We start from the raw sequence: 25,998 nt of genomic DNA on the forward strand, positions 1-25,998 counted from the left end.
GAGATGCTGCCTGCCATGCTGAGTTACTCCATGTGTCTATGATCCTAAGGGATCTTTATAAGATAGATATGAAGAGCATATCTCCTATTGTGAGAGAATCTAGACTAAGGGGCAGTGTTTAAAATTAAGGATTGCCATTTTAAGGCAAACATTTGTTTTTCTTTTTCTGTAAGTCTTTGGAACTCTCTTCCTTAAAAGACAATTGAACCAAGGTATTTGAATAATGTTAATGTAGTAGGTGATACTTGATATGTAAGTGGGTGAAAGGTTACTGTAGATACACAAGGGTGCAGAGTTGTGTTACAATCAGATCTTATTAAATGACAAAATAGGCTTGAAAGGCTGAATAGCCGACCTCTGCTTTGAATTTGTACATTTGTATGTAACCTTGAACATGCTAGCTATGATTTTAAGATTACAATTTCTATTCTGTATTGCCCACCAGTGGAAATGGTTTCTGTATAATCAATATTCCATAGTCATCTTGTCTTTTTTCAGTAAAATCATGTTTGATCCTGTTTTCAGGGGAATATAAACAAGGGCTATGGAATATGCCCTCACAAGTGAACTTTATAATCTGGCATCAGTCTGTGGAACTTGCTGCAAGACCAGTATATCCTATCAATTGAATGCATTACTTTCAAATGAGATCTAAGCAGGGCTTTATAAAACTGCAGTTTGTAATTCACACACTACAGATGAAGATAAATAACATTCCATAAAAGTTTTAAATTACCTTTTTCTTATTTACTCACTTGCCTTTACTGATTTCTGTACATTTCTCATACATATCGTGATTCCACAGTTCCTAGGTTGGTGACAGATTGGTGATTCTATAGTTCCTAGATTTCGGATGTTACATCCACAGTGGATGACATTATACTTTTCCACACTGACGTCTATCAACTTCAGCAAAATACTTGACAAGATTCTATGTGGTAGGCTGCTCTGGAAGGTTAGATTGCATGGGATCCAAGGAGAGATAGCTGAATGGATCGAAAATTGGTTTCTATCTATTTTATGGATAGAAGTCAAGTTTATTTGTCACATACACATACAAGATGTGCAGTGAAATGAAAGGTCACCCACAGTCCAGTAATAGAGCAATAAAAATAAACAATTTCACACACAATCACAACCAACACAAAAAAAAAAAGAAACATCCATCACAGTGAGTCTCCTCCAGTCACCTCCTCACTGTGATGGGAGGCCAGAATGTCTTCGGACTGGAGGCCTGCGACTAGTGGTGTGCCTCAGGGTTTGGTGTTGGGCCCATTACTGTTTGTCATCTATATCAATGATTTGGATGAGAATGTCCATGGTAAGATTAGTAAGTTTGCAGTTGATACAAAAGTGGGTGGTATTGCAGATAATGAAGATGAAGATTTGTGAAAAATTGCAACAGGATCTTGATCAGTTGACCAGGTGGGCTGAGGAATGATTGATGGATTTTAATGCAGAGAAATTAGGTTGCATTTTGGGAAGTCTAACACTGGAGTGTTATAGAAGCTGGAAAGGGTACATTGCTGTATCTATTGTACTTAAGTTTGACATGATTGTATTTATGTATAGTCTCTAATCTGTGTAAGAAGAAACTGCAGATGCTGGTTTAAACCGAAGATAGACACAAAAAGCTGGAGTAACTCAGCGGGACAGGCAGTATCTCTCGAGAGAAGGAATGAGTGACGTTTTGGGCGAGACCCTTCTTCAGACTATTATCTAATCTGATTGGATAGTATGCAAACCAACGCTTTTCCCTGTACCTTCGTACACATGACAATAATAAACCTAAAGCTAAATCCAAATCTTTTGAAATCGGGCCAGCATCTTTCGAGAACTACTGGTTTTCTTTTTTTGCTGGCTAGCTGAACTTTATATTTTTACTTTTTGTAAACTTTACTTTTTACTTTATACGTGTTTTTTTAATTCATTCCTATCACTTTAAGTTGTTCTTAATTAATTATATTGGGTATTCTTTCATTATTCAAATTTTGGGACTATTTGAACTGTTTTTAAATGTATGAATACAAAGATGTGAAATGTTTCACATTATGGGAGAATTCTTGGATAATGGAAGGCCAGTTCAATCAGCTTTCATTACCTGGATCATATTAGTGTAGGTGGGCAGGCACCACAGACAGCAAATTGGATCCAGTATTTTTCAGTCTAATATATGCTCTTACATCATCGAATAGGGCATTCAGTCCATTGTGCCTGCATCTAATCTTTGAAAGAACTGTGTAATTGGTTCCAATCCTTTTGCTCTCTACACTCATAACCGTTCAAATTTTTCTTTCCTTGTGAAATTTTAATTCTGTTGTAATACTTTCCATCGTACAATAACTTAAAAAAAAAAAAAAGAGTATGTAATGAAAGTACAGTATGTTATGGGCATTATATTTCATTTAACTAATATCACAGCTTTCTTTCTCTATTTGTGTTTGGCTTTTAAAATGGCACTGAAATGGATATGAATGACTTCCATCTGATTATTAAGTACAATATTTTTTCTGTTGTTTTTACAGCAACTGATGATGGTGTAAAGCATCTCAGTCTTTCTCCTTTTCAGCAGCTTGGAATAAAGATGGTTGTCAGGTATTTTACAGTTTATGTACATCTATGGGTAGTATGCTAAACTTTTTTTATGCACTTGTTCCTATAATTAAACAGAAGTACTCAAAATATTTAATTTTGAGATTGGGAAAATGTAAATAGTTGCAAATAACTCCAATTTTGTTTGGGTGTATTGTTGTAATTTGCTTTTCTTCACATTAGGTGGCACTCATGCTGTTACAAAAACAAATGTTTACTTCATATGTGACTCTGTATAAAACTATTTAACTAACTTTTCTCCATTGCGCCCAGTGCATTTCCGTTTGATAATTTTAATCAATGACCAAGTCAAATGTATTGTTGTGGTACTTCAACTTTAAGATGTTTATTTGCACGGAAAATTATACCAGCATATGTTAAATACCAATATCTAGAGAATGCTCTTAAAACTGGTTATATTTTAAAATCTCTCTCGTAGATATGGAAGATTCCTCGGGGCACTAAAGACTGATGCTGATGAGGAACTTGCAGTTTTACTGATGCACTGTGATAGATTTTTGAAACAGCAGCAAGTTGCCCTAAGCTCTTCACTTTGTATCCTTCTGTGTGATTTAATATTTCATGATTTGAACACTTAATTCCTATTCAAAACAATATGCTTGTATTTGTTATTGTAAGCTACACATGGAGTATGGATTTGATTATAATGAATTCCCAAATAGATTTTTCCATGTTTTTCATTCCCACCAGTACAATTTCTTTTTCCCATTATTATTAATTTCTGCTTTGATAATATAGTCAAGTTCATAATTCATCAACTACAGTTTCACAACAATTCTAACTTTAAGATTTGTGGTGAGTTTCTGAACTCGTGTTTAATTTTTGGATGTCATTCTCAAATGGATTCTGTTATAGTTTGTGGCACACATCATGGTAAAAAATAAAATTGAAGCCCCAAGAAATCTGGAATCGTAAATTGAACAGATTGGGGTTGCTATTTCCAGAAAGAAAACTGGGAGTTGACTTGACATGGATTTTAAGAATATGAAGGAATTGTATATGGTAGATTAACTTAAGACATGATCCTCTCACTGTCAACTTATTATTAACATAAATGCTAAATTAGTATTCCAGCGGAGATCTCTCATGAGATCTTCAGTTCTGACAAGAAGACTTCCTACAGGAAGAGCAACTTGCCAATTTATTTTTGTTGAAGGACCTGCTCATTTATTTCCATAATTGCTCCTGTATTTTCTACAACTACCACAGCGGGGGACTGGCATGGCAAGCTCTTTACTGGTCTATCACTGGAGAACTACCAATTTATTTTTTATAATTTCACATAAACTACATGTTCACTTAGTTTGTAAGACATTAAGATGAAGACTACAATAAAGGCTACATCTTAACTTCATCTACCATATCCAATTCCTCCTTAATCATAGAATCCTAATCAAGTCAACTGCCAGTTTTCTTTCTGGAAATAGCAACTCCGATCTCTTCAAAGTATGATGGTTCTCCTAGATCTATGACTCTGTTCTGGTAATATTTGCTTTGCTTCTTTTTAGCTGAGATAGAAATTAGCACAGTACTCAAATAGTTCTAAGCAAAGTTCTTTCCAAATTGAAAATAACTTTTACTTTCCAATTATATTCCTCAAGGAATTATTTCTTGTGCTTTTGCCTTTTTACCCGACATCACCACATTTAGTGTAGGAAAATAACTGCAGATGCTGGTTCAAATTGAAGGTAGACACAAAATGCTGGAGTAACTCAGCAGGTTTGGCAGCATCTCAGGAGAGAAGGAATGGGTGACGTTTCGGGTCGAGACCCTTCTTCAGACTGATGCAGAGGTAGAGTTTGGGGATGGGGCCAGTGTACGCCTGGAACAGGGATTGTTCAACGTACCCTACAACGAAGGTAGGCGAGTGCCCATAGCTACGCCTCGGATTTGGAGGAAGTGGGAGGAGTCAAAGGAGAAGTTGTTGAGGTTAAGAACCAGCTCTGCTAGGCGGAGGAGAGTATTGGTAGATGGAGATTGACTGGTTCTGCGGTCGAGGAAGAAACGGAGGGCTTCAAGGCCATCCCGGTGGGGGATGGAGGTGTAGAGTGAGTGGACATCCATGGTAAAGATGAGGGAGCGGAGGCCTGGAAACGGAAAGTTATTGAGGAGACGGAGAGCATGTGAGGTGTCTTGGACATAGGTAAGGAGGGATTTGACCAGGGGGATAGGATGGAGTCGAGGTAAGTGGAAATTAATTTGGTGGGACATGAATGGGCAGAAACAATGGGTCTGCCAGGACAGTTCTGTTTGTGGATTTTAGGGAGATGGTAAAATCGGGCCGTGCGGGGTTGGGGAACGATAATGTTGGAGGCATTAGAGGGCAGAGCACCAGAATTGGTGAGATCAGTGATAGTGTTAGTGATTAAGGTCTGGTGCTCATCAGTGGGGGCATGGTCCAAGGATAAGTAGGAGGAGGTGTCTGAGAGTTGTCGTCTGAATAGAGTCTCAACCCGAAACGTCACCCATTCCTTCTCTCATGAGATGCTGCCTGACCCGCTGAGTTACTCCAGCATTTTGTGTCTACCTTCACTACATTTAGTGATGTGTACCACCTACACCCAAGAATCCCACTGCTTATCTGCCCTATTTTGACTACTCGTTATTTCTCATTGGAGAGAAACGGGCGTCACGGTGGCGCAGCGGTAAAGTTGCTGCCTTACAGCGAATGCAGCGCCAGAGACTCGGGTTCGATCCTGACTACGGGCGCCGTCTGTATGGAGTTTGTACGTTCTCCCCGTGACCTGCGTGGGTTTTCTCCGAGATCTTCGGTTTCCTCCCACACTCCAAAGACGTACAGGTATGTAGGTTAATTGGCTGGGCAAATGTAAAAATTATCCCTAGTGGGTGTAGGATAGTGTTTGTGTGCGGGGATCGCTGGGCGCCGCGGACCCGGTGGGCCGAAGGGCCTGTTTCTGCGCTGTATCTCTAAATCTAAAAAAAACAAAAACCCTTGGCCTCCACTTTTGGTGACGTTATGATTAGAAATTGATAGGGAAAGGATCAGAGGCTAATATCAATGCTTCCTATTTAATAACATTTAAACACTGATTTTCCACGTTGCTGAAGTGCTATATAATTATTGCCATCATGAGTTAAATATAGTATTACGTATTAGATAAGTTTATACTTCAAATTGTAACTTAATAAGAATTGTATCACTGGTTAATAAAATCACACAGATTATAATCAGTATATTATTTTTATCAAAAACTTACTTTTATGCACCTTACTGTTTAAGCTTCTAAATGTAAGATTTTTCACCTCAGCCATATCAAATAGATGTAAAAATACTGATTCAACAGAACAATGTAACATATTTTCTCAGCACTTCAGGGGATGTAAGATTGGAATTCAAATTCACTGATAGAAACATAACAGAAATGATATGCCTTAAAAAATTGATTTATGTTTTCAAATTTCCTTAACTGCAGTTTACAGGCTGTCTACAGGGAAGTTATGTTGGGCATGACTGGTTTGCATCCACTGCATTTTTGATAATGTCAGGGGATGGAGAGAGAACACTAAAGTTTCTGCAACAATTTTCAAACCTACTTGTTTCAGCATTTCTCTGGCTACCTCGCCTACATAGCTCCGTGGGTATTCCTTTAGGAAAATCTAACTGTCTTGCTTAATTTTTCTTAATTACATTCCAGGTGGACTGCTTTTGAAAAGGTGTGGATAAATGTATCCCCTTTCACGCTTCCCACAAAATTGACTTTGACACCAGGCCAGCAAAGTGTTCAGTTCATTGTAGGAGTTGGGGCTTGTTTACATTATGTTATCTATGGTAATGTATTGGTTTGGTTATGCCTGAGATTTACAAGGGTCATTCTTGGATTGGAAATTCTGAAATAATTCTTTAAAAAGTGCCAAAATATCTTCAGGACAAAGATATGTTCCTTAAAAGAGCATAACTATCCAGAGGACACTTTCAAAATTAATCTTAATCTGACCTCAATTGAAGTCGGAATATAATCTGGATGCATCCACTCCAATGACCTTGCTGCAGAAAACAACTTAACCTTTCCTATCTGATGCATAAATAATGACAGTTTGGATGAGACCATTGAATTTGACTAGCCATATATTTTCAATAAGTCAGTGAAGTCATTTTCACTTTTTGCTGTGTTTTGACCATGAATCTTCAGGATTGTTGGTTTGCTCGGGATAAACCATTTACAGGGATCAAATCACATATTTTTAAAGGCAAAAGCACAGATAATGTGACTAGAGATAGCACAAAGCTTGAAAAGGCACAGTAAGGGAGTTCTGTGTAGGTCTCTGATTCAGTTTTCTATGAGACTGTTCTCTCCATTGGCAATGAACTCCTAGCACAAAAGGCCCAAGGCAGTATGCAGGATGGAATAAGCATGCTGACTTTAGTTTCAAAAGCCACTGAAAGAAAATCAATTCTTCTGCAAAGCATAAGAATAAAAGTAAATATACAATTGAGAGGTAGAGAATGGATCAGTGAGGAGTGAGAGTGAATTAGTGATTTAGAAAGATTGAAGATGGAACTAGGATTTTGTAAGCTCTAATCAAGGTGTTTGTAAGCCCTAATCAACTCTATTTCCATCACTGTTATAGACCACGGGTTCCAGATCATAACCACTTGGTTAAAAAAGTATTTTTCATATTCCTCCACATTCCTTGCCCTTCACTATAAAGCTGTGTCACTAAATCTTGAATTATCTTCTGACTTGCCATGATCTTTTATTTTGCTTTCAAAACTCATTTCAACCTTTGCACCAGGGAACCATTGCAAGCCCCCTCCAAGATAGCTTTGTATGTGGAGTTCCTCATTCTGGAAACATTGCAGAAAACCATATTGAAAAAACCCTAGCTTCCTATACTACTTGAAATGCAGTGTCTGGATTTAGATCCCATTGTACCTCACCAGTATTTTACAAATTTCAAGAGAACATAGAATTGTGCAGCACTGAAACTGACCCATTCACTCGCCATGTCCATGCTACCCATTGTACCTATCTACATGAATCCCAATTTATCCTTAATAAGATCCAAATCTATCCTCAGCCATCTATGCCAGGTGATTCAAATACATGTATTTTGTCAGATCCTTCTTAAATGCTATCTCCCTACTTTTCACTCTTTGCCTTTGTTTATGACACCAAGTTCTCATACTGTTTATTAATTGCATTCTCAACACATTTAAAGGTGTATGTACATATACATCCAAATATCTTTGTTCCTGCAGATCTTTGGGTACTCTGCCATTTAGCTCACATTATAATTTCATTGTATTTTTCTCCCTCTTGTCGTCTGATGTGGTACTTGGCACTGTTGACCACAAATTTTGTGCAATCCATAGATTTTGGAATTCTATCCAATGTGCCCAATTTAAAGTAATACATTTTCACTGTCTTGGTTTAAGTTTCTTATCTCTACAGAGCTGCACAGTGGTGCTGCAGGTGGTAGAGCCGCAACCAGGGTTTGATTGCGATTTCTAGTGCCGTCTATGCATATTCTCTGTATGATTTCATATGCTCCAATTTCCTCCCACATCCAAAACTCATGTTGGTTGTTAGATTAAATGTCTACTGTCAATTATCCCTGTGTGGAAGAATAGGGAGGTGTTAATGGGCATATGTGGGTAAATATGTTACAGGGTAATTGATGGGGAGATAAAATGGTTCTGGGAGCTGGTATTGACTTGAAGGGTCAATGGCATCCTCTGTCATAGGAATATATGAATTATACAATAAAAATAGGAAAGTCATAAACATTTATCATAGATAGCACTGGTACCAGGACTGTTAAATGGAGAGCACCATATGCCTGCCATGCTCCATCCTGAAAAACAATGCTTGACCACTTATTATCCTGAAGCCAATTTCTGGCATTTACTGCAACCATCTACTGCAATCTTGCCATCAACATGCTCTGCATTTTCAATTAAAATCAATTTCTTAGTCCAACAAAATGTAGTTTTAACAAAAGAATAGGTGAAATAAAATGAGTGTCAGTCAAATAGTCCCTCAAGCAATTGTACAAAATTATGGCTGATTACAAATACATTGATTCTCCTTTATGGACTCAAATATCTGTGTCCATTAATTGTTTTTGTTTATTGTTCTTTATGGAAGTTTCTCAAGGTAAAACTAATGTTTGTAGTTGTCTATAAATCTTTTCTTGAATAAGAGTATTATAGTTGTCAATTTTCTATTCTCTGACACCTCCCCCTCCCCTCTAAATGGGCATGACGTTAGCAACCTTTTCATCCACAGCTCGGCAGCAGACCATCTGGTCCAGCTTTCTAGTTTGCTTTTTGGTATTTTCTCCTTAATCAATTATCACCTCATCCTTTATCTCCACTACCTTCTTTTCTACTGAGATTTTGGCAGCATCTGCTTCCTTTGTAAAGACTGATAATTTGAAATCCTGCTAAGCCTTCTGCCTTTATTCATAGATCATAATCAGAATTTATGAAGAGAACAAGTGCTAATTAACAACAAATGCCTAGAAATTAGGACTCAGAGCAGAGCAAAACAAAGCTATAAATCAGAGTGGTTTGGTCAGTAAGTATTGAGGTGATCAATACTCTTGGGTAGGGTGGAATGGTGCCAAGGTGAAACAATGAAAAAATGTATTTCACTTTTGATTTTAATTCCATTCACATAAAGCACCAACAAATGTTCACGAGTTCGGCCAGCTAATTGATCCTGGCAAAGAGTTTTAATTTGAAGGTGACACAGAAAATCCACAGCGATCTTCCGTTCAGTTAATTAATCATCATCTCCTTACTTATTCTACAGAGGGAGATTGAAATGAAGATGTTTCCTATCATACTCATGTTATTTTCTATGGTGTGGTGGGATAGCCAGGATAATCCTGTATTTCTTTGAGAAAGATTGAGATCATTTGACTCCATTTAGAACCATGGAATATATTTATAAAAAAGTAAAAACTGGAGCTGAAAGATTCAATTTGATACACATTTTTACCCTTGAACATAATTTCCCTTTGACGACCATATTTTAAATGTTAAGATCACTAGTAAATGATTGTTTCTGCATGGATTCTCAAATATAAAATGACGGTTATATTATGACAAAACAAAGGAAGTTAAACTTAATCAAGGGACACTTTTGGGCAGGGTACATGATGACTAGTTGGAAGAAGTACATCTCTAAATTGTTTTTCTAAATTGATTCATCTCTCTATGTTGTCACCTTGACAGATTCACCTCCCTGTGGAAAGATCAGAGTCTGGTATCCATCCCGTGTATTCGTGCACAACTTATTTCATTGAGATGCTACTGAAGAAAGAGTTGCCACTTGTCTTCTCAGCATTCCGCATGTCAGGCTTCACTCCTTCACAGGTGAAATGTTAAGTTTTTAAATACATGTATATGAAGAGTTTTATTATTGCAACTGGGAAGTTAATAAATGTAATTTTTTTAATAGACATAGACATAGAAAATAGGTGCAAGAGGAGGCCATTTGACCCTTCAAGCCAGCACCGCCATTCATTGTGATCATGGCTGATCGTCCACAACTAATTTTATTGACCTGTGGCCTCTATTAAAAATTTCAGAAATAGACTTAAATTTAATTTTGTGATTTCATGTTATTTCTAAAGATGTCATTTGAAGCTGCAGTTATTGAGGATATTTGATATAAAATTAGTATATCTATTATCATAATTTCTGGTGACTCATGATTAGTCACAGCAGATAGAATTATTCTGATCTTTGAATATTTGTATGTCAATTGAGCGCATATTTTTAGATAATGTGAAAGTGAAATGTGAAGAAGCTGTTAATCTGAAATAAATCAGGAAATGTAGTAAATACTCATGAGGCCAGACAGGATTTGTGGAGTGAGAAACAGAATTAACCTTTCAGTTTGACCTGATTCTGATGAAATATTATCAATCTCAGTGTTAACTGTTTCTCTCAATACAGGAGCTGCTTAACCTTTGTTTTATTTTGAGATAATGACATAATTAAGTCCTGCTAGTGTAGAACACCACAGGTTAATTTATATCAATTTCTCTTTTTTTGTCAGCACAAAAAAATAAAAACCAGGCATTTACGTTGCCTCTGCTTGCCTCTCATGTCTTTCATAACATTCCCATGATTAGCAAGTATTAAAGAACTAACTTCTGTTCATTTAAGAGCCCTGGGGATCACAAACAAGGTCATGATTTATTGTTCAAAAGAACACAAAATGCTGGAGTAACTCAGTGGGTCAGGCAGCATCTCTGGAGAACATGGCTAGGTGACATTTCTAATTGGGGATTGAAGAAATGTCCCACCACAAAACATCACCTATTCATGTTCTCCGGTGATCTTGCCTGACCTGCTGAGTTACTCCAGCACTTTGTCCTTTTGTGGAAACCAGTATCTGCAGTTCCTTGTTTCAGCCATTTATTGCTGTTCATTAATCGTCCTTCAGAAAGTGGTGGTGAGCCACCTTCAGGAATTGTTGCAGTCCTTCTGGTAACGATGGTCTCAATGCTGTTTCAAGTTTTAGACCTGGGGATGATGAAGTACCAGTAATGTACTTCTAAAGCAGTTTGGTGTGCAGCTGGGAGAGGAAGCCTGCAGGTGGTGATATTTCCTTGCCCTACTTCCCAGGTCCCTCCTGGTAGTAAAGATTTTGGAGAGGCTGTTCCGAGTAGCTTTGATGGGTAATTGGTGTTTAGACAATAGAAAATAGGTGCAGGAGAAGGCCATTCGGCCCTTCGAGCCAGCACCGCCATTCAATGTGATCATGGCTGATCATTCTCAATCAGTACCCCATTCCTAGCACAGTACCCCGTTCCTAGCCCTCCGATCTACAACACTCCCCAGAGCCCTACCATTATAGGTCCTGCCCAGGTTTGTTTGTTTTGTAGAAGATGCACACCCCATATATTTGCGCATGATGGGGGAGAGAACAAAGAGTTTAGGATGATTGATAGGGTGCACATCAAATGTGCTGCTTCTTCCTGGATAGTGTCGAGTCTTAAGAGAATTGTTGACAACTGGTTGGGTCTTCACTACCAGTGAACACAAGCAGATACTGGTGGGAGGGCTGGGTGTTAAAAGATCTTATGCTGTTAATAGATGCAGGTGCAGAATCCCAGATTTATTGTTGAGAAAGGGAATATTGGGCATGTACGTGCTAGTTAGAGTCATATATTGTGGAAAGAGGCCCTTCGGCCAACTTGCCCACATCGACCAACATGCCTTATCTACCTACACTTGTCCCACCTACCTACAATTGCCCCATATCCATGAATCTGTCCAAATGTTTCTTAAACATTGCGATAGTACCTGCCTCAACTACCTCTTCTGGCAGCTCATTCCAGCTTGTCAAGATTAAATGGTGCTCAGAACTGAACACAATAGCCTAAATGCAACCCCACCAACGTCTTATATAACGGCAACATGACCTCCCAACTTCTGTACTCAATATTGTGACTGATGAAGGCCAATGTGCCAATAGCCTTTTTGATCACCCTATCTATCTGTGCTGCCACTTTCAATGAACTAGATCCCTCCGATCTACAACATTCCCCAGAGCCCTACCATTATAGGTCCTGCCCAGGTTAGTCTTCCCAAAATGTAACACCTCACTTTTCTCAGTATTAAATTCTATCAACCATTCCTCAGCCCACCTGCCCAAATGATCAAGATCCTACTTTTGACAACCATCTTCATTATCTACAAAACCACCCACTACCCACTTTTGTGTCAGATCCAGTGTGTAATTCATGTGTTTCACAATAGTGGAAAAGGTGGATATGTACACTTCCATATCAGTGGCACAGAAACCAGCAAGAATGTTTGCTGAGTAGAGAAAGTAAACTTTACGTAGCTTTAAGCAAAGACCTTAAATGATCCCTCAGAGGGCCAGATACATTTTGTGCACTGATATTCAGAATGTGGTTACAAAGTTGGCTTCAGCCCTAAATAGGTTTATAAATACCAGTCTGGAAGGCCCCAACCCATCTCTGGATCCAAGCAATATTTAAAAGACATTTGGATAGGCACATGGATCAGAAATGTTTAGAGGCATATGGGTCAAACGTTGGTAATGAAACGAGCATGGATGGGGATTTCAGTCGGCATGGATGAGTTTTTGTGCTGTGAATCTATACCTTGCTCATCCTCATCGCTGTATTCTGTAGCTGCCGAGTGACATCCTTGACCCTGACAGCAGGAATACAGCTTATAATTCTGAAATCGCATTGCTGGTGTAAAACACCCAGCTTAACTCCACAACTCAAGACTCTTCAATAACTACTTATTTCCCTGTCTTCCCCCATCCCTGCTGTATAGATGAGTTCTTGTAAAACTTGGCTCTGGCTGTACTCCTGGAACGTATGCCTTCATTGTCAATTCGAGCTGAGTGTAGGATAGAGTGAAATGCTCTCTAAGGCATTACTCTGGGAGGAATGAAGAATACTCAGGGAGTTCCTACACTACCTGCCTATTTTCCTTCTGTCTGAAGGTAACACATTCCTTCTCTATCCCTCACATTTAAGCTGCAATATGATGATTTCCCAAAAGGTGCTATGTCAGAACTTTTAAAGTTTGCGTCAGATTATGGTTACTGAATTACTTTGTCTTGACTTGAAGTATTTTGGATAAACTTGTTACCCTCACACATGTATGCATTAATAGTTATTCCTCTTGGGATACAGAATAACGTGTAGAATGTACAAAGGGCCCACAGAGTGATACGTGCGACTTGAATAGGAAGAACAGAGAGAAAGGTTCTAAACAAGAGGTATATCCACCCAGGATTTTTAATGAGCTAGCTTCCTGTTTGAACATTCACAAGGAACAGTATCATACATTTGTGCTTCATGAAAACGTTATCATGGAAATTCCTAATTATTAAAACTATAGTATAGCCTTCCTTTAAGTAATGTTGGTTCATCACTCACAATTTTGAGCTTCCTGCCGAGACATGCCTAGTGTCAGCAGGGCAGTAAAAAAACTGGCTGCACGAAGCAACTGCATCACTTAGTAGCCTTCAGGAAATTGGCATGCTGTCCACATTGGAAGCAGCAAATACGGGTTAATTCCACCTAATCTCTCTGCTAACCAAATGTAATATGTTTATATATTTATTACAAAAATTATCTCTGGATCTAAAATACTAATCATAGGAATATTTGATTTTTCAATAACGTGCAACATTCACTGTAGAAATAAATATTGTCTCCACCATCCTTTGGATAGATCAATATCAAATTCAGCAGCATTATGAAAGCGATTGTAAAATACCTTACCTGACAGCTTGTCGTTCTATCAATAAATGCCCTGAAAGTATATCACATTGCAAATTGTCTTCAGTTAAATCTTCTAACATTTCTCTTCATATACTTATTGTTGCAATTAACTTGAGAAATTAATTACATATTGAAATTCTTCAAATGGATAATATTACATGAGAGTACTTTGTCATGATTGCTCTTACTGTAATGGCAGTTTCTATATCTTCTCAAAGTCCAACTTCGATAGCCATTACTGCTCGGGGATGGAATGGAGGTATAGCTTACGCACACACCGCACTCCGAGATAACAAAAACAATCTTCCAAACGCTGTTTCTTGATTAATTGTTCTTTATTAAAGTAGCACAAATCAAAAGAGTAATTCATAACTTTTCGTTCTTATCAACTGTTTCTTCTGCAAACAATACAGTAAAAATCGTGTAGTCGGTACCGTGTGATCCTTGTGAGTATAGCTGTCGTGAGTGTGGTAAAAAAACTATTCTCTGAGACTAAACTGACCCACAATCTCTGTCGCTACGCTAGCCTCCTCCCATGTAGACACTCCCCATTTCGTATCAAATCACACCCACAAGCATGCAAAAAAACAGAAACTAGAAATATTAAACATAGCCATAATACAATGACAGTAACTAAATTAAGCGTAAACGACTCCTACCCTTTACTTCTCTCCAAATATTTTGAATTTAATTCTTCTTTCCCACTCTTGTATGGATTATTGCGAGGAGATACAATTCTTCTTCTACCTTCACATATACTAAACTTCTTGATTCAGTTTCTTGCAGTTTTGCACGTATTCTAAAAGCAGAAAACTCCATTCAAAAGGGGAAATGTGAAGTGTGAAATCTTACTACAAATAAAGCATGGATATAGATTTTTAATAGTATCAATGCCTTTGATTGAGTAATATTGAGGCCACCACCACATTTAGCATTTTCTAATCTGCTGTGCTGAAAATTTGGCAGAAAGTGATTTATTTTATGCAGGAGAAACTGTACTAATTCCGTACATTACTGCTATTAGTTTTTTTGTTCAGATGGAGTATATGGTTGCAATTTAGATTTGAATGATGAATGAAGATTTTTCATCAAATGCATCTTACTTATAATTTTAGGAACTCAAATTCAAAAGACATATTCTTGGACATCGAGGGTCACTTCAGCTGAAGTACAATATCACGGTGGCTTGTGTTGTAGTCATAGAGTTGAACAGCACAGAAACGGGCCCATTGGTCCATAACGTCCATGAAAAGTCTTTTGATCATCTTAGTAATTTTGTTTGCTTGCAGTAGGTCTGTTCCCTTCTATGCCTTGTCTGTTTAAATGCCTATCTATTTTTCTCTTAAGCCATGATTGAATTTGATTTCACTGCCTGGACCGGCAACTGTGTCCGTGTGTGTGTGTGTGTCCGTGTGTGTGTGTGTGTGTTCGTGTGTGTGTGAACGTGTGTGTGTGAACGTGTGTGAACATGTGTGTGTGTCCGTGGTGTGTGTGTCCGTGGTGTGTGTGTGTGTGTCTATGGTGTGTGTCTCTGTATGTTTTTCTGTTCAAGCCCCTAAAAAAACTCCTTCCTCTCACATTTAACCTATTGATGCCCCATGTGATTAATGTAAGCATTTGCACACAAAATAAGAACATCTTGCTCAAATCCTCTTGCAGATCTCCATTTCTGTGATCCATTGAAATGTGCTTCATTTTTCTCCATTGCATGCAGATTTGTCAACACTGGCTGGCTCAATGTTTCTGGAACTATTTGAACTGGACTGAAATTGGACTTTACATTGCTATCTGCATAATCTTGGGCCCTGATTATCAGGTTTACATGTGCATTGCTTTGCTGAAACACTTGCAACAAGATGTTCTTCATCACATGCAAACTCAAGATCTTCAGGTTTTTCTTAAGGTAAGTGTTACTATTAAATGTTTGAATTTTTTTTTTTTTAAAGCTTGGTTTGAAAGTAATTAATTATCAACACCAAACATTTGTGCACATCAACAAAACTTGATTCAGGTTATTTACTATTTTTTCTTTGGTTGGTTGAACACAATTGCTATAATAAAAATACTGAAATTATAACTATTTGGCTGTAATCAATTTAGATTGAGGGCGTTCTTTGTCTTAATTCAGTGAGCCATCATTGTTTTTGTCAGTCAGTGTAATTTGTTTCAGTTCATGTTTTTTGTTCAGGATTCAGGATATCTTTATTTGTCATCCAAAAAACAAGTTTTTTGGACGAGATTTCGTCACCCACAGTCCAACAATAAGAGCAATAAAATAAGTAAATTACACAACCCCAACCAACACAAAACACAAAAAAAAGAAACATCCATCACAGTGAGTCTCCTCCAGTCCCCTCCTCACTGTGATGGAATGTCTTTTCTCTTCCCCTGCCGTCTTCTCCCGCAGTCAGGCTGTTGTACTTGCCACGTTCCAGGCCGCGCCGGACGGTGAAAGGTCCGCAGTGGGCCGACCCAAGCCCCGCGATACGGTGCGGGCGAAGACGCTGCCGCATATAAAACATAATTTATTCACTTTATGAAGTCATTCTGCAAGCTATCTCAAATGATTTTTTGTCAAAGAATGAAGGCATTTAAATCTAAATAAATGTCAAACTAGTCGGTGAACATAATAGACAATAGACACTAGGTGCAGAAGTAGGCCATTCGGCCCTTCGAGCCAGCACCGCCATTCACTGTGATCATGGCTGATCAATCATCCACAATCAGTACCCCATTCCTGCCTTCTCCCCATATCCCTTGACTCCGCTATCTTTAAGAGCTCTATCTAACTCTCTCTTGAGAGCATCCAGAGAATCAGCCCCCACTGTCTTCTAAGGCAGAGAATTCCACAGATTCACAACTGTCTGAGCGAAAATGTTTTTCCTTATCTCCTTTCTAAATGGCCTACCCCTTATTCTTAAACTGGTTCTGCACTCCCCCAACATCGGGAACATGTTTCCTGCCTCTAGCGTGTCCAATCCCTTAATAATCATATGCTTCAATAAGATCCCCTCTCATCCTTCTAAATTCCAGTGTATACAAGTACAATCTCTCCATTCTTTCAACATATGACAGTCCAACCATCCCAGGAATTAACCTCGTGAACCTACGTTGCTCTCTCTCAATAGCAAGAATGCCCTTCCTCAAATTTGGAGACCAAAACTGCACACAATACTCCAGGTGTGGTCTCAGCAGGGCCCTGTACAACTACAGAAGGGCCTCTTTGCTCCTATACTCAATTCCTCTTGTTATGAAGGCCAACATGCCGTTCGTTACCTTTCTTCACTGCCTGCTGTACCTGCATGCTTACAGATAGCTCAACCCCATGTTCCTCAACCTACTTCTTTGGAAAATGTTCAACTTTAATGGTATTCGTAGGCCTTGTGGAAAATTGTGGAAAACATCGACATTCGGCTATTCGCAATTGTCAACCTAAAATACTTTAAAACTCATTAAATTGGTTTCTTCCCATTAAAGTTAGTATGTTTTAAATAATTTTGGGAGCATTTCCTTGGTCATGGCAGCAGCAACCACCCCCCCCCCCCCCAAAAAACCCCCCCAAAACAAGTAAAAATATGTAGTGGTGCCCATTTATTGATCACTTTACTAGACATAACATAACATAACATAACATAACATAACATAACATAACAACACTTTATTGTCACTCGGCACAACACCGAGCGAAATTTCAGCAGTCACACAAAATACAGCAAAAAGAAAAGAACACAGGACACCCGACCCCAACACAAACATCCATCACAGTGACTCCAAACACCCCCTCACTGTGATGGAGGCAACAAAACTTCCCCTCTCTTCCCCCCGCACCCACGGACAGGCAGCTCGACCCCTACCGAGGCAAACGACACGCACAGCCCCCGCAAGGGGATGGAAGGCCCCCCGGCCGAGCCGCCCCGGGCACCGAAACGTCCCGCGGCCACACCGGGCGATGTTAAGTCCAACGGCCGAGCCGCACCGGGCACTGAAACGTCCCGCGGCCGAACAGCGCTGACGATGTTAAGTCCAGCGGCCAAGCCGCACCGGGCACTGAAACGTCCCGCGGCCACACCGGGCGATGTTAAGTCCAGCGGCCAAGCCGCACCGGGCATTGAAACGTCCCGCGGCCGAGCCGCACCGGGCACTGAAACGTCCCGCGGCCACACCGGGCACTGAAACGTCCCGCGGCCACACCGGGCGATGTTAAGTCCAGCGGCCGAGCCGCACCGGGCACTGAAACGTACCGCGGCCGAGCTGCGCCGGCAATGTTAAGGCCCGCAGCCGAGCCGCACCGGGCACTGAAACGTCCCGCAGCCGAGCTGCGCCGGCAATGTTAAGGCCCGCAGCCGAGCCGCACCGGGCACTGAAACGTCCCGCAGCCGAGCTGCGCCGGCAATGTTAAGGCCCGCAGCCGAGCCGCGCCCCGGGGAAGAGACCTTCTGAGTCAAAAGGTTGTGGATTCAAATGTTCGTACAAAGTATTTCATTCTTGGAGCTGCTGTTTGGAGGATGAGGTGTTGTACATGGGTAAATTCAGAAGAAGACTGAACTACAAATGATTTAATTGGAAAGCAAGATATTCATTGTCTGCCTACTTTCCACTTGTGTGTGAGTTGCACTCTATTTTATTTTCAAATTCAAATTGAACTATTGGCTGCTACAGAGCAATATATTTGTGACTACTGGCTCTATCTTTAATAGTAGCTTAAATAATTCAGCAGCAGAGTGAAATGATGCAGATTGTAACATCCTGTTCTGATTGTATATGGATTAATATATTAACTATTTATTTAAGTATGAACTCTAGTAAATATACACCGATCAGCCAAAACCTTATAACACCTGCCTAATTTGCTGTTGGTCCTCCGTGAGCCGCCAAAACAGCGCCGACCCCCCAAGGCATGGACTCTACAAGACCCCTGAAGGTGTCCTGTGATATCTGGCACTAAAACATTAGCAGCAGATCCTTCAAGTCCTGTAAGTTGTGAGGTGGAGCCACCGTGGATTGGACTTGTCGATCCAGCACATCCCACAGATGCTCAATCGGATTGAGATCTGGAGAATTTGGAGGCCAGGACAACACCGTGAACATTTCATCATGTTCCTCAAACCATTCCCGAACAATGTGTGCAGTGTGGCAGGGCACATTATCCTGCTGAAAGAGGCCACTGCCATCATGGAATGCCATTGCCATGAAGAGGTGTACCTAGACTGCAACGATGTTTAGGTAGGTAACACGTGTCAAATTGACATTCACATGAATGGCCAGACCCAGGGTTTCCCAGCAGAACATTGCCCAGAGCATCACACTCCCTCCACCTGCTTGTCGTCTTCCCACAGTCGGTTTGGACCAGATGGGATAGCCTTCGTTGCCCTCACGCATCGATGAGCCTTGTCCAACACCCTGTTGCTGGTTTGTGGTTTGTCCTTCCTCGGACCACTGTCAGTAGGTACTCACCACTGCTGTCCACAAGTCTTGCTGTTTCAGAGATGCTCTGAAACCAGTTGTCTGGCCATAACAATTTGGCCTTTGTCAAAGTAACTCAGGTCTTTACTCCTGCCTATTTCTCCTGCATCCAACACATCAACTTCAAGAACTGACTGTTCACTTGCTGCCTAATATATCCCACCCCTTGACAGGTGCCATTGAAACAAGATAACCAATGTTATTCACTTCACCTGTCAGTGGTCATAATGTTTTGGCTGATCGGTGTATAGTGACTGGCTGACTAATGTGCATGGACTCCAAATTCCACAGCACTTTGAAAGGTGGTTTAACTCAGCAAACGTGCAAGGTCAATGCAGTTTCATGTGTGAGCGCCCTACCACAAATGTTCTGCAAGAGTACTTAGGCATCATGTGTTCAGACTGCAACTAGCCCTTTCCTTCAACAGCGGAGTTGGTGAAGAAATTCAAGTGGTTGTTTGTCGCGAGTTAGGGTTAAAAGCTAAGGGAAATAGGCTGATGAGGCAGGTGGTTCGACAAGATAAAGGATGGGATTAAGTTTCAAATTGATGAGTAGAATCAAAAAGGTATTTGTGTTAAGGCATTTGGCACAGGGCTGATATTCATGTTTTGCTCTGCAGGGTTTTATCAGTGCTGCAGATGAATGCTGGGGAGGGTCAGAATTTGCAGTCAGTTACTGTAGGATACTTGTACTCTGATATGGCTGAGATTATGTGGCAGGAGACCCAAAGGATACATGTGGTGGGAATGATGCCGGGATAGGGAGAGAATTCTTGCAGCAGTTACTACTTTTTGTTTGACATACTTTTGCTGGATAGTTTTACTAATATATATGGTCATGTAGAAGGCCTTGTCCAGCATTGCCCAGTCACACTATCTTACAAATTTGCCCCAAAAATTCTATCAGCTGTCAAAATCACCATTTTCTTGCACGCAAAACATCCAGGAGCATTTTCTATGATTACCACCACACTATAATTGCCAACTGTTGCTAAAACAGAGCAAAATAACTTATTGTCTAGTTTAATATATTTTTTCTCCAGGTACAGGATAGTCCATAAGTTATGGGAGCCTAATTAGGCCATTTAGCCCATCAAGTCTACACTGCCATTCAATAATGGCTGATCTATCTTTCCCTCTCAATCCCATTCTCCTGCCTTCTCCCCATATACCCTAACGACACTGGCACACCACATAACACACCATTCTCCTGACACCACATGGATACTTCCATTATTTACAAATATATTTTTTCCATGTTAAAAGCAGTATTTGATTTTTATAATCTGATTCAGTTTAACGTGCAAAAACTGTACATTTGAAAAGTAAATGAATCATGTGGAAATATAAAATAAAACATGCCAACAGTTTGGATAAGCTTATGGTTTTGTGTGCCATTGATGGCTAGTTCCATGGAACAAAATTAAATCAAAAGCTGTAAAGGACAACACAGTGTAAACAAAGTTACTATTGGAGAAATAGTCAAGGATTTGTGATGATCCATAGTTAAATTCTGGGCATTACAAAAATAACTATTTTTCTTTAAAATAATAGATTATCCTCTCAAAGGTTCACAAATGGGATTTGGATTTTCTCATTATGTAGTAATATAAGTATGCACAACCTGATTGAACCTTGGATATGGAATTTGTGAAGTTAAGAAATTAAGAGACTACATTTATGGAAATTGAATTTTTCTGCAGGAACCTTAAGGCAACTTTCCAAATATTTAAGAAATTGAATGCTACTGGGCTACTTCTTTGAACAAAGGGTCATCAGAATGGTTTTGGTATAAAAGTCTTGGGGCTTACTTAGGTACTCAGACTTGTTGAGTACCCAAACAAGTCGCTCAATGAAAGGGAGGCTGCCTCTAATTTTAATGCATTTTTCAACATTTGCCAGATAAAGTTACAATGACAGATAATGTCTGGTTACCAGTTTCATTCGTGGAAACATTTAGGTTAGGCAAAATTGGATAACCTACCATATTTTTTTAATTTGTGCAAGCATGCCATCCACCACTCTGCCTCACAACATTTTGAGTTTTGACCATAAATAATTATAATGCAGGCAGACACATTTCAAAATGGCAGCCTTCCTAACTCTTGCTTAAAACTCTTCCTTCAAACAAGTCATGATATGTGACATGGTTGCAAGATAATCATACTTTTTGATTAGTGTCTGTATATTTGGTGAGACTGTGCACAATGTTATTAGTAAAAATGATAATGTGGACTTGAAGTAACTTTTGTTGTGCATCAGTAATCAATTGGAAGTAGAAGTCTGAGATGAAGAGTATTTTTCCGATTGGAACAAGCATGCAATTATTATGCTGAACAAAGGGAAAGATTTTGAAAAATCATCAAAGTACTTACTTACCCAGTATATATGCTGTGACACAATGTTACTGAGAAAGCACAGAGCAGTTTGGTAACAAATAGGGCATGGGAGGTATGCAGAAATGAGTTCAGCCAATTGTGTTTAGATTGCAACAATTGAGTTAATCATGTTAATACAGTGGTGTCCAAACTTTTTTCAAAGAGGGCCAGATTTGATAATGTGAAAATATCCAAGGGCCAATGCCCCCCCGAACCTTTAATTAATGCGCTCCCCCCTGCCCCCGGATCTTTAACTAATGCGCTCCCCCCCCGGACCTTTAACTAATGCGCTCCCCCCCCTCCCCCGGACCTTTAACTAATGCGCCCTCCCCTCCGGACCTTGCGTCTGACAATCCGCAGATCGGGCAGCGCTGACCGCCGGGAGATGTAATCGCCGCCGCCTCTCCCGCTGGGGGGGGGGGGGGGGGGGATGCGGCACCCGCCCGACTGACGGGAGCGCCTGCCAATGAGCATGCGGGGTGAGGAGAGCTCAGCTGCTGCTCTCCCGTCCCCCCCCTCCCCCGCACGCTCTCAACCCCGCCGCCGGGAAGTGTAGTCGCCGTCACCTCTCCCGCTCGGGGCAGGGGGGGGTGAGAGTCGGGCAGCGCTGACTGCCGGGAGGTGTAGTCGCCCGCTCCTCTCCCCCTCCCCCTACCTTCATTATGTTAGACAGTGCTGGCGGGCCATAAATAATAAATTTTAAGACGGAAGCTGCGGGCCGTATAAAATCTGACCTCGGGCCGCGATTGGCCCCCGGGCCGGACTTTGGACATGTCTGTGTTAATACATGATAGGTTTTAAAAATGGGTATTTATTCCATCTTTTGGCCATTGGTATTTAATTCAAGGCCATGATTTCCTGAAGTTCTAATCCTTGGAAAGTTTCATTATATAACAACAATCAGATAGAAAGATTGTGATATTTACCATTCAATGACTGAGAAAGAATTTTAACGTGAGAAATTGAATGATGAAATTCAATTTCAAAGTTATTTTTCAATGCCTTTGTGATTCTACTAAGCAGTAATTAACACTCGTCATATTATTAAATGATTACGGAAACCTAAACAGACAAAGCAAGTTTTTTTGTTTGTTTCTACCATGCAGCAATCACACTTCATACCATATAATGCATTGCCATAGTGAAATGTTCAATTCTACTTTTCTGCAATTGGAATCGAAACTTCCAGACACGAGTTTTTAACCTTGCATCTACCTCTCACTTAAATAATGGCAATTGCCGTAAACCTCGCTTCTTAATTTTGACCCTCATATCATCTTAAGCCGACCAAATTTTTTAAATCGTAAAAAAATTGCTGGTTTAGGTAGACCATCGCCAAAAGATAAATTGTATTATAAATGAACTGTGTAAATAAAACACAATATTGTATAATATATTTCAAAACCAGTTTGTTTCCAAGGAAATGGCTGGCTTTGCAGGTTTGAAGATGAATTGCGTGAAAAATGCAAAGTGTTCATTCATATTTTGGGCTGTAAGTATATTATTATTCAGCAGGGCAATAGACTCTTTTTAAAGTCAGGAAATAGAGTTTCCACTGACAAAAATTGATCATCTAGTGGAGCTTTGATGTGGCACTAACAGTAATTGAACAGCCACAATCCAAGCATGTGAGTAGAAAAGTAAATATACTTCTGTATTTGCCTAAGATTCAGCAGTGTTCAGCAGATTCTGGTTTGAAACAATTTGTTGTTTCTGTAGTCTATGGTGAAACAAACCACAAGTCAAGTAATTTGCTCTTGAAAGTTATTGATTTTGGCAAATGATAAACCATGCATCAAGATCAGATGAATAACCTGTTTTGTATTTTATATCTCACAGACTGTGTATTGGCATACATAATGTTTGCAAAGAAATGGTGTAAGCATATACTTAATATGGAGATGTGTGAAGTTATATCATGATACATTCTAATTTTGATTTATTCTGACACAAACTGTTTAATCCATTAAATCATTCCGTTCCCTGTAAATATTATGTAATGTAATTCAGAGATTATGCTTAGTTATCATTATCATAAGTCATTTTCTAATCGTGTTTACCTTTTCTAAATTAAACCTAAAGGCAACTAGTTAAAATCAAAATTAACTTATTTGTAAATGTCATGGAAGTCCTGTTGCCAGTTCTAATGAATGGGTTTTGTTTAATGTTTATAAAGCACCATTGTATATGATTTGTTAAATTTTAACTATGTGCAACTCGCAAACTGCAGTAATGTTTCTTGCATGACTATATTGATGATGTAATTATTGAGTGACGTTACTGGGATAATTTTCCCACTTGGCCTTCAGGTTTTGTAACTGTAGGACACCTCCTGCATTTTGACATTGGTATTGAAAGAAAAGATAGAAAGGAGTTATTTGACATAGTAGTGAATCTTGAAGCACTAGTTTTACTTTTGATAAATTAAACAGATCTGAGTTTAAGAAAGCCATCTACTAGACACTCTTCCAACTCTATGACAGGAAGATATTAAGAGGTAGACCAAGAAAAAAAGATAAGGATGTTCTGAAAGCCTCCTTGGAAAATAAATGCAACATCACCGGTGGTTCCTCAGAATCGTTAGTTCGTGATCATTCAAGGTGGAGAACACAGATGCCCTACATAACTGGCAGAAGGAATGCACCACTACACAAACAACCTGCCCACCCAGAACGTCATGCATGTCCTACTGTATATGTAGATGAATTTGCAGATTCCACTTGGTCCCTTCAGTCAGCAATATTAGCAAGTGATCCTTAATCCTGAGAGACTGTCTAAAAGAGAACAACATCGTATCATTCTCCAGCATGTTTGAAACACTAACAGTTACAGTTAATTTTTTTTCTTCTAAGTATCTGAGGGATAAATTTAATACTTTTTGACCAATACAGTAATAAGATATGACAACGATTGACCATTACCAGCTTATGGCTTCTGTACTCATGACAATTAATGTAGTGTACTATGCTCTTGGATTTATGTATTGTAATTTATAGGTAGCTGTAGAGTTTTATTTTGTACAGTAATGGTGCACAATATTGTTAAAGCACCAAAATAACATACTGCACCTGTGGATAGCAGTTTTAATGGAAGACAAAAGTCATCTTTTACTTTTTTCTTAAATTTGCATTAGTCAGTTGCAATGTTCTAAATATATAAAGAAAGCATCATGATATTTTAATCCCAAATATCCAGCACAATATTTTTTTAATCTATTTATTTAAATTTATTTTTAGGAGGAAGCAATACATGGATTTCATCTTTGCAGCTACTTCGAATACATGGAAAAGCTGGAAACATCCTACAGAACTACTATACTTGCAGAAATGAATAATATAAATAAAAAGTGAAAACAGTTTGAAATTTGATTGATTATCTTTCTAGGAGCTCCATCATTTTCATTTCTTATTTGTGTAATTTTATTGGAAGAATATTTTATAAAATCATAAATATGCACACAACAATGCAGTTTCACGTATAGATGGTAAGCTGTGAGTGAAAAGCATTTTGGCAAATGTTTGAATATAATTACCATAATTTAATCCAACTGCTGCAAACTAAATAAAATATATTTTTGGAGGCTTATAGATATGATCAAATGCATTTCATATCCCTTTAGCTTTGAGTTTACATTTAACAAATGATGTGGGCATTTGCGAACAGTTGAAGTTATTGTATTCTTCCACAGTTCGGCCTGAGAGACATTTTCATTCCCACTGTGACCTAGTTAAGAACGTGTAAATGAGGATTTAAAAACTATATATTGTCCAATAGATTCTCCACCTTTTTTGCTTTGCAATGTTTGACATGAGGAAAACCTGTGATGTATTTAAATTTCATCAGAACTTAATTAAAATGAAGACCAAATAATGCATATGCTATAAATTGTTTGTTTTAAAAAAAAATTAAAATGCTGGATGTACTCAGCGGATCAGGTAGCATCGGTGACCGGAGAAACAAGCCGAATGTTTTAAGGTGAGTGTCATTTCTTCAGATTAATTAAGGCAAACTGTTATTTATTATTATTATTAGTAACAATAATAATGGGCATCTTGGTCGCAATGGATAAGATGTTGGAGGGTTAAAGGCCCTGTTCCTACTCTCTATGACTAAGAATAATTGTTATTTAGATTGATAAAATATCTTATTTAATTTTATATTGCCATAGTTCTGCTTTAATAAGGTAAATTGAATTTTGAATTTGAATAAATTTTATTAGCCAAGTATGTATACATAAAAGGAATTTGCCTTGGTGCTCTGCTCGAAAGTAACAACATGACATACAGCAAACA

The 25,998-nt window shown here is 39.1% G+C and overlaps 1 protein-coding gene across 3 annotated transcripts in view; it reads left to right on the forward strand.

Annotated features, from left to right (window-relative positions):
* Positions 1-25,674, forward strand: part of tbc1d32 (TBC1 domain family, member 32) — a 120,023-nt gene extending 94,349 nt beyond the window's left edge. For all 3 annotated transcript variants that reach the window (XM_078400176.1, XM_078400178.1, XM_078400177.1), the window contains 6 exons: positions 2,526-2,595; positions 3,032-3,147; positions 6,055-6,209; positions 9,818-9,958; positions 15,581-15,769; positions 24,943-25,674. In XM_078400176.1, coding sequence (XP_078256302.1) covers positions 2,526-2,595; positions 3,032-3,147; positions 6,055-6,209; positions 9,818-9,958; positions 15,581-15,769; positions 24,943-25,056 — 785 coding nt within the window. In that variant the 3' untranslated portion in view covers positions 25,057-25,674. The remainder of the gene's footprint in view (positions 1-2,525; positions 2,596-3,031; positions 3,148-6,054; positions 6,210-9,817; positions 9,959-15,580; positions 15,770-24,942) is intronic.
* The last annotated feature ends 324 nt before the right edge of the window (positions 25,675-25,998 follow it).

This window comes from Rhinoraja longicauda, chromosome 5, assembly GCF_053455715.1.
Source record: "Rhinoraja longicauda isolate Sanriku21f chromosome 5, sRhiLon1.1, whole genome shotgun sequence".
Lineage (NCBI taxonomy): Eukaryota > Metazoa > Chordata > Chondrichthyes > Rajiformes > Arhynchobatidae > Rhinoraja > Rhinoraja longicauda.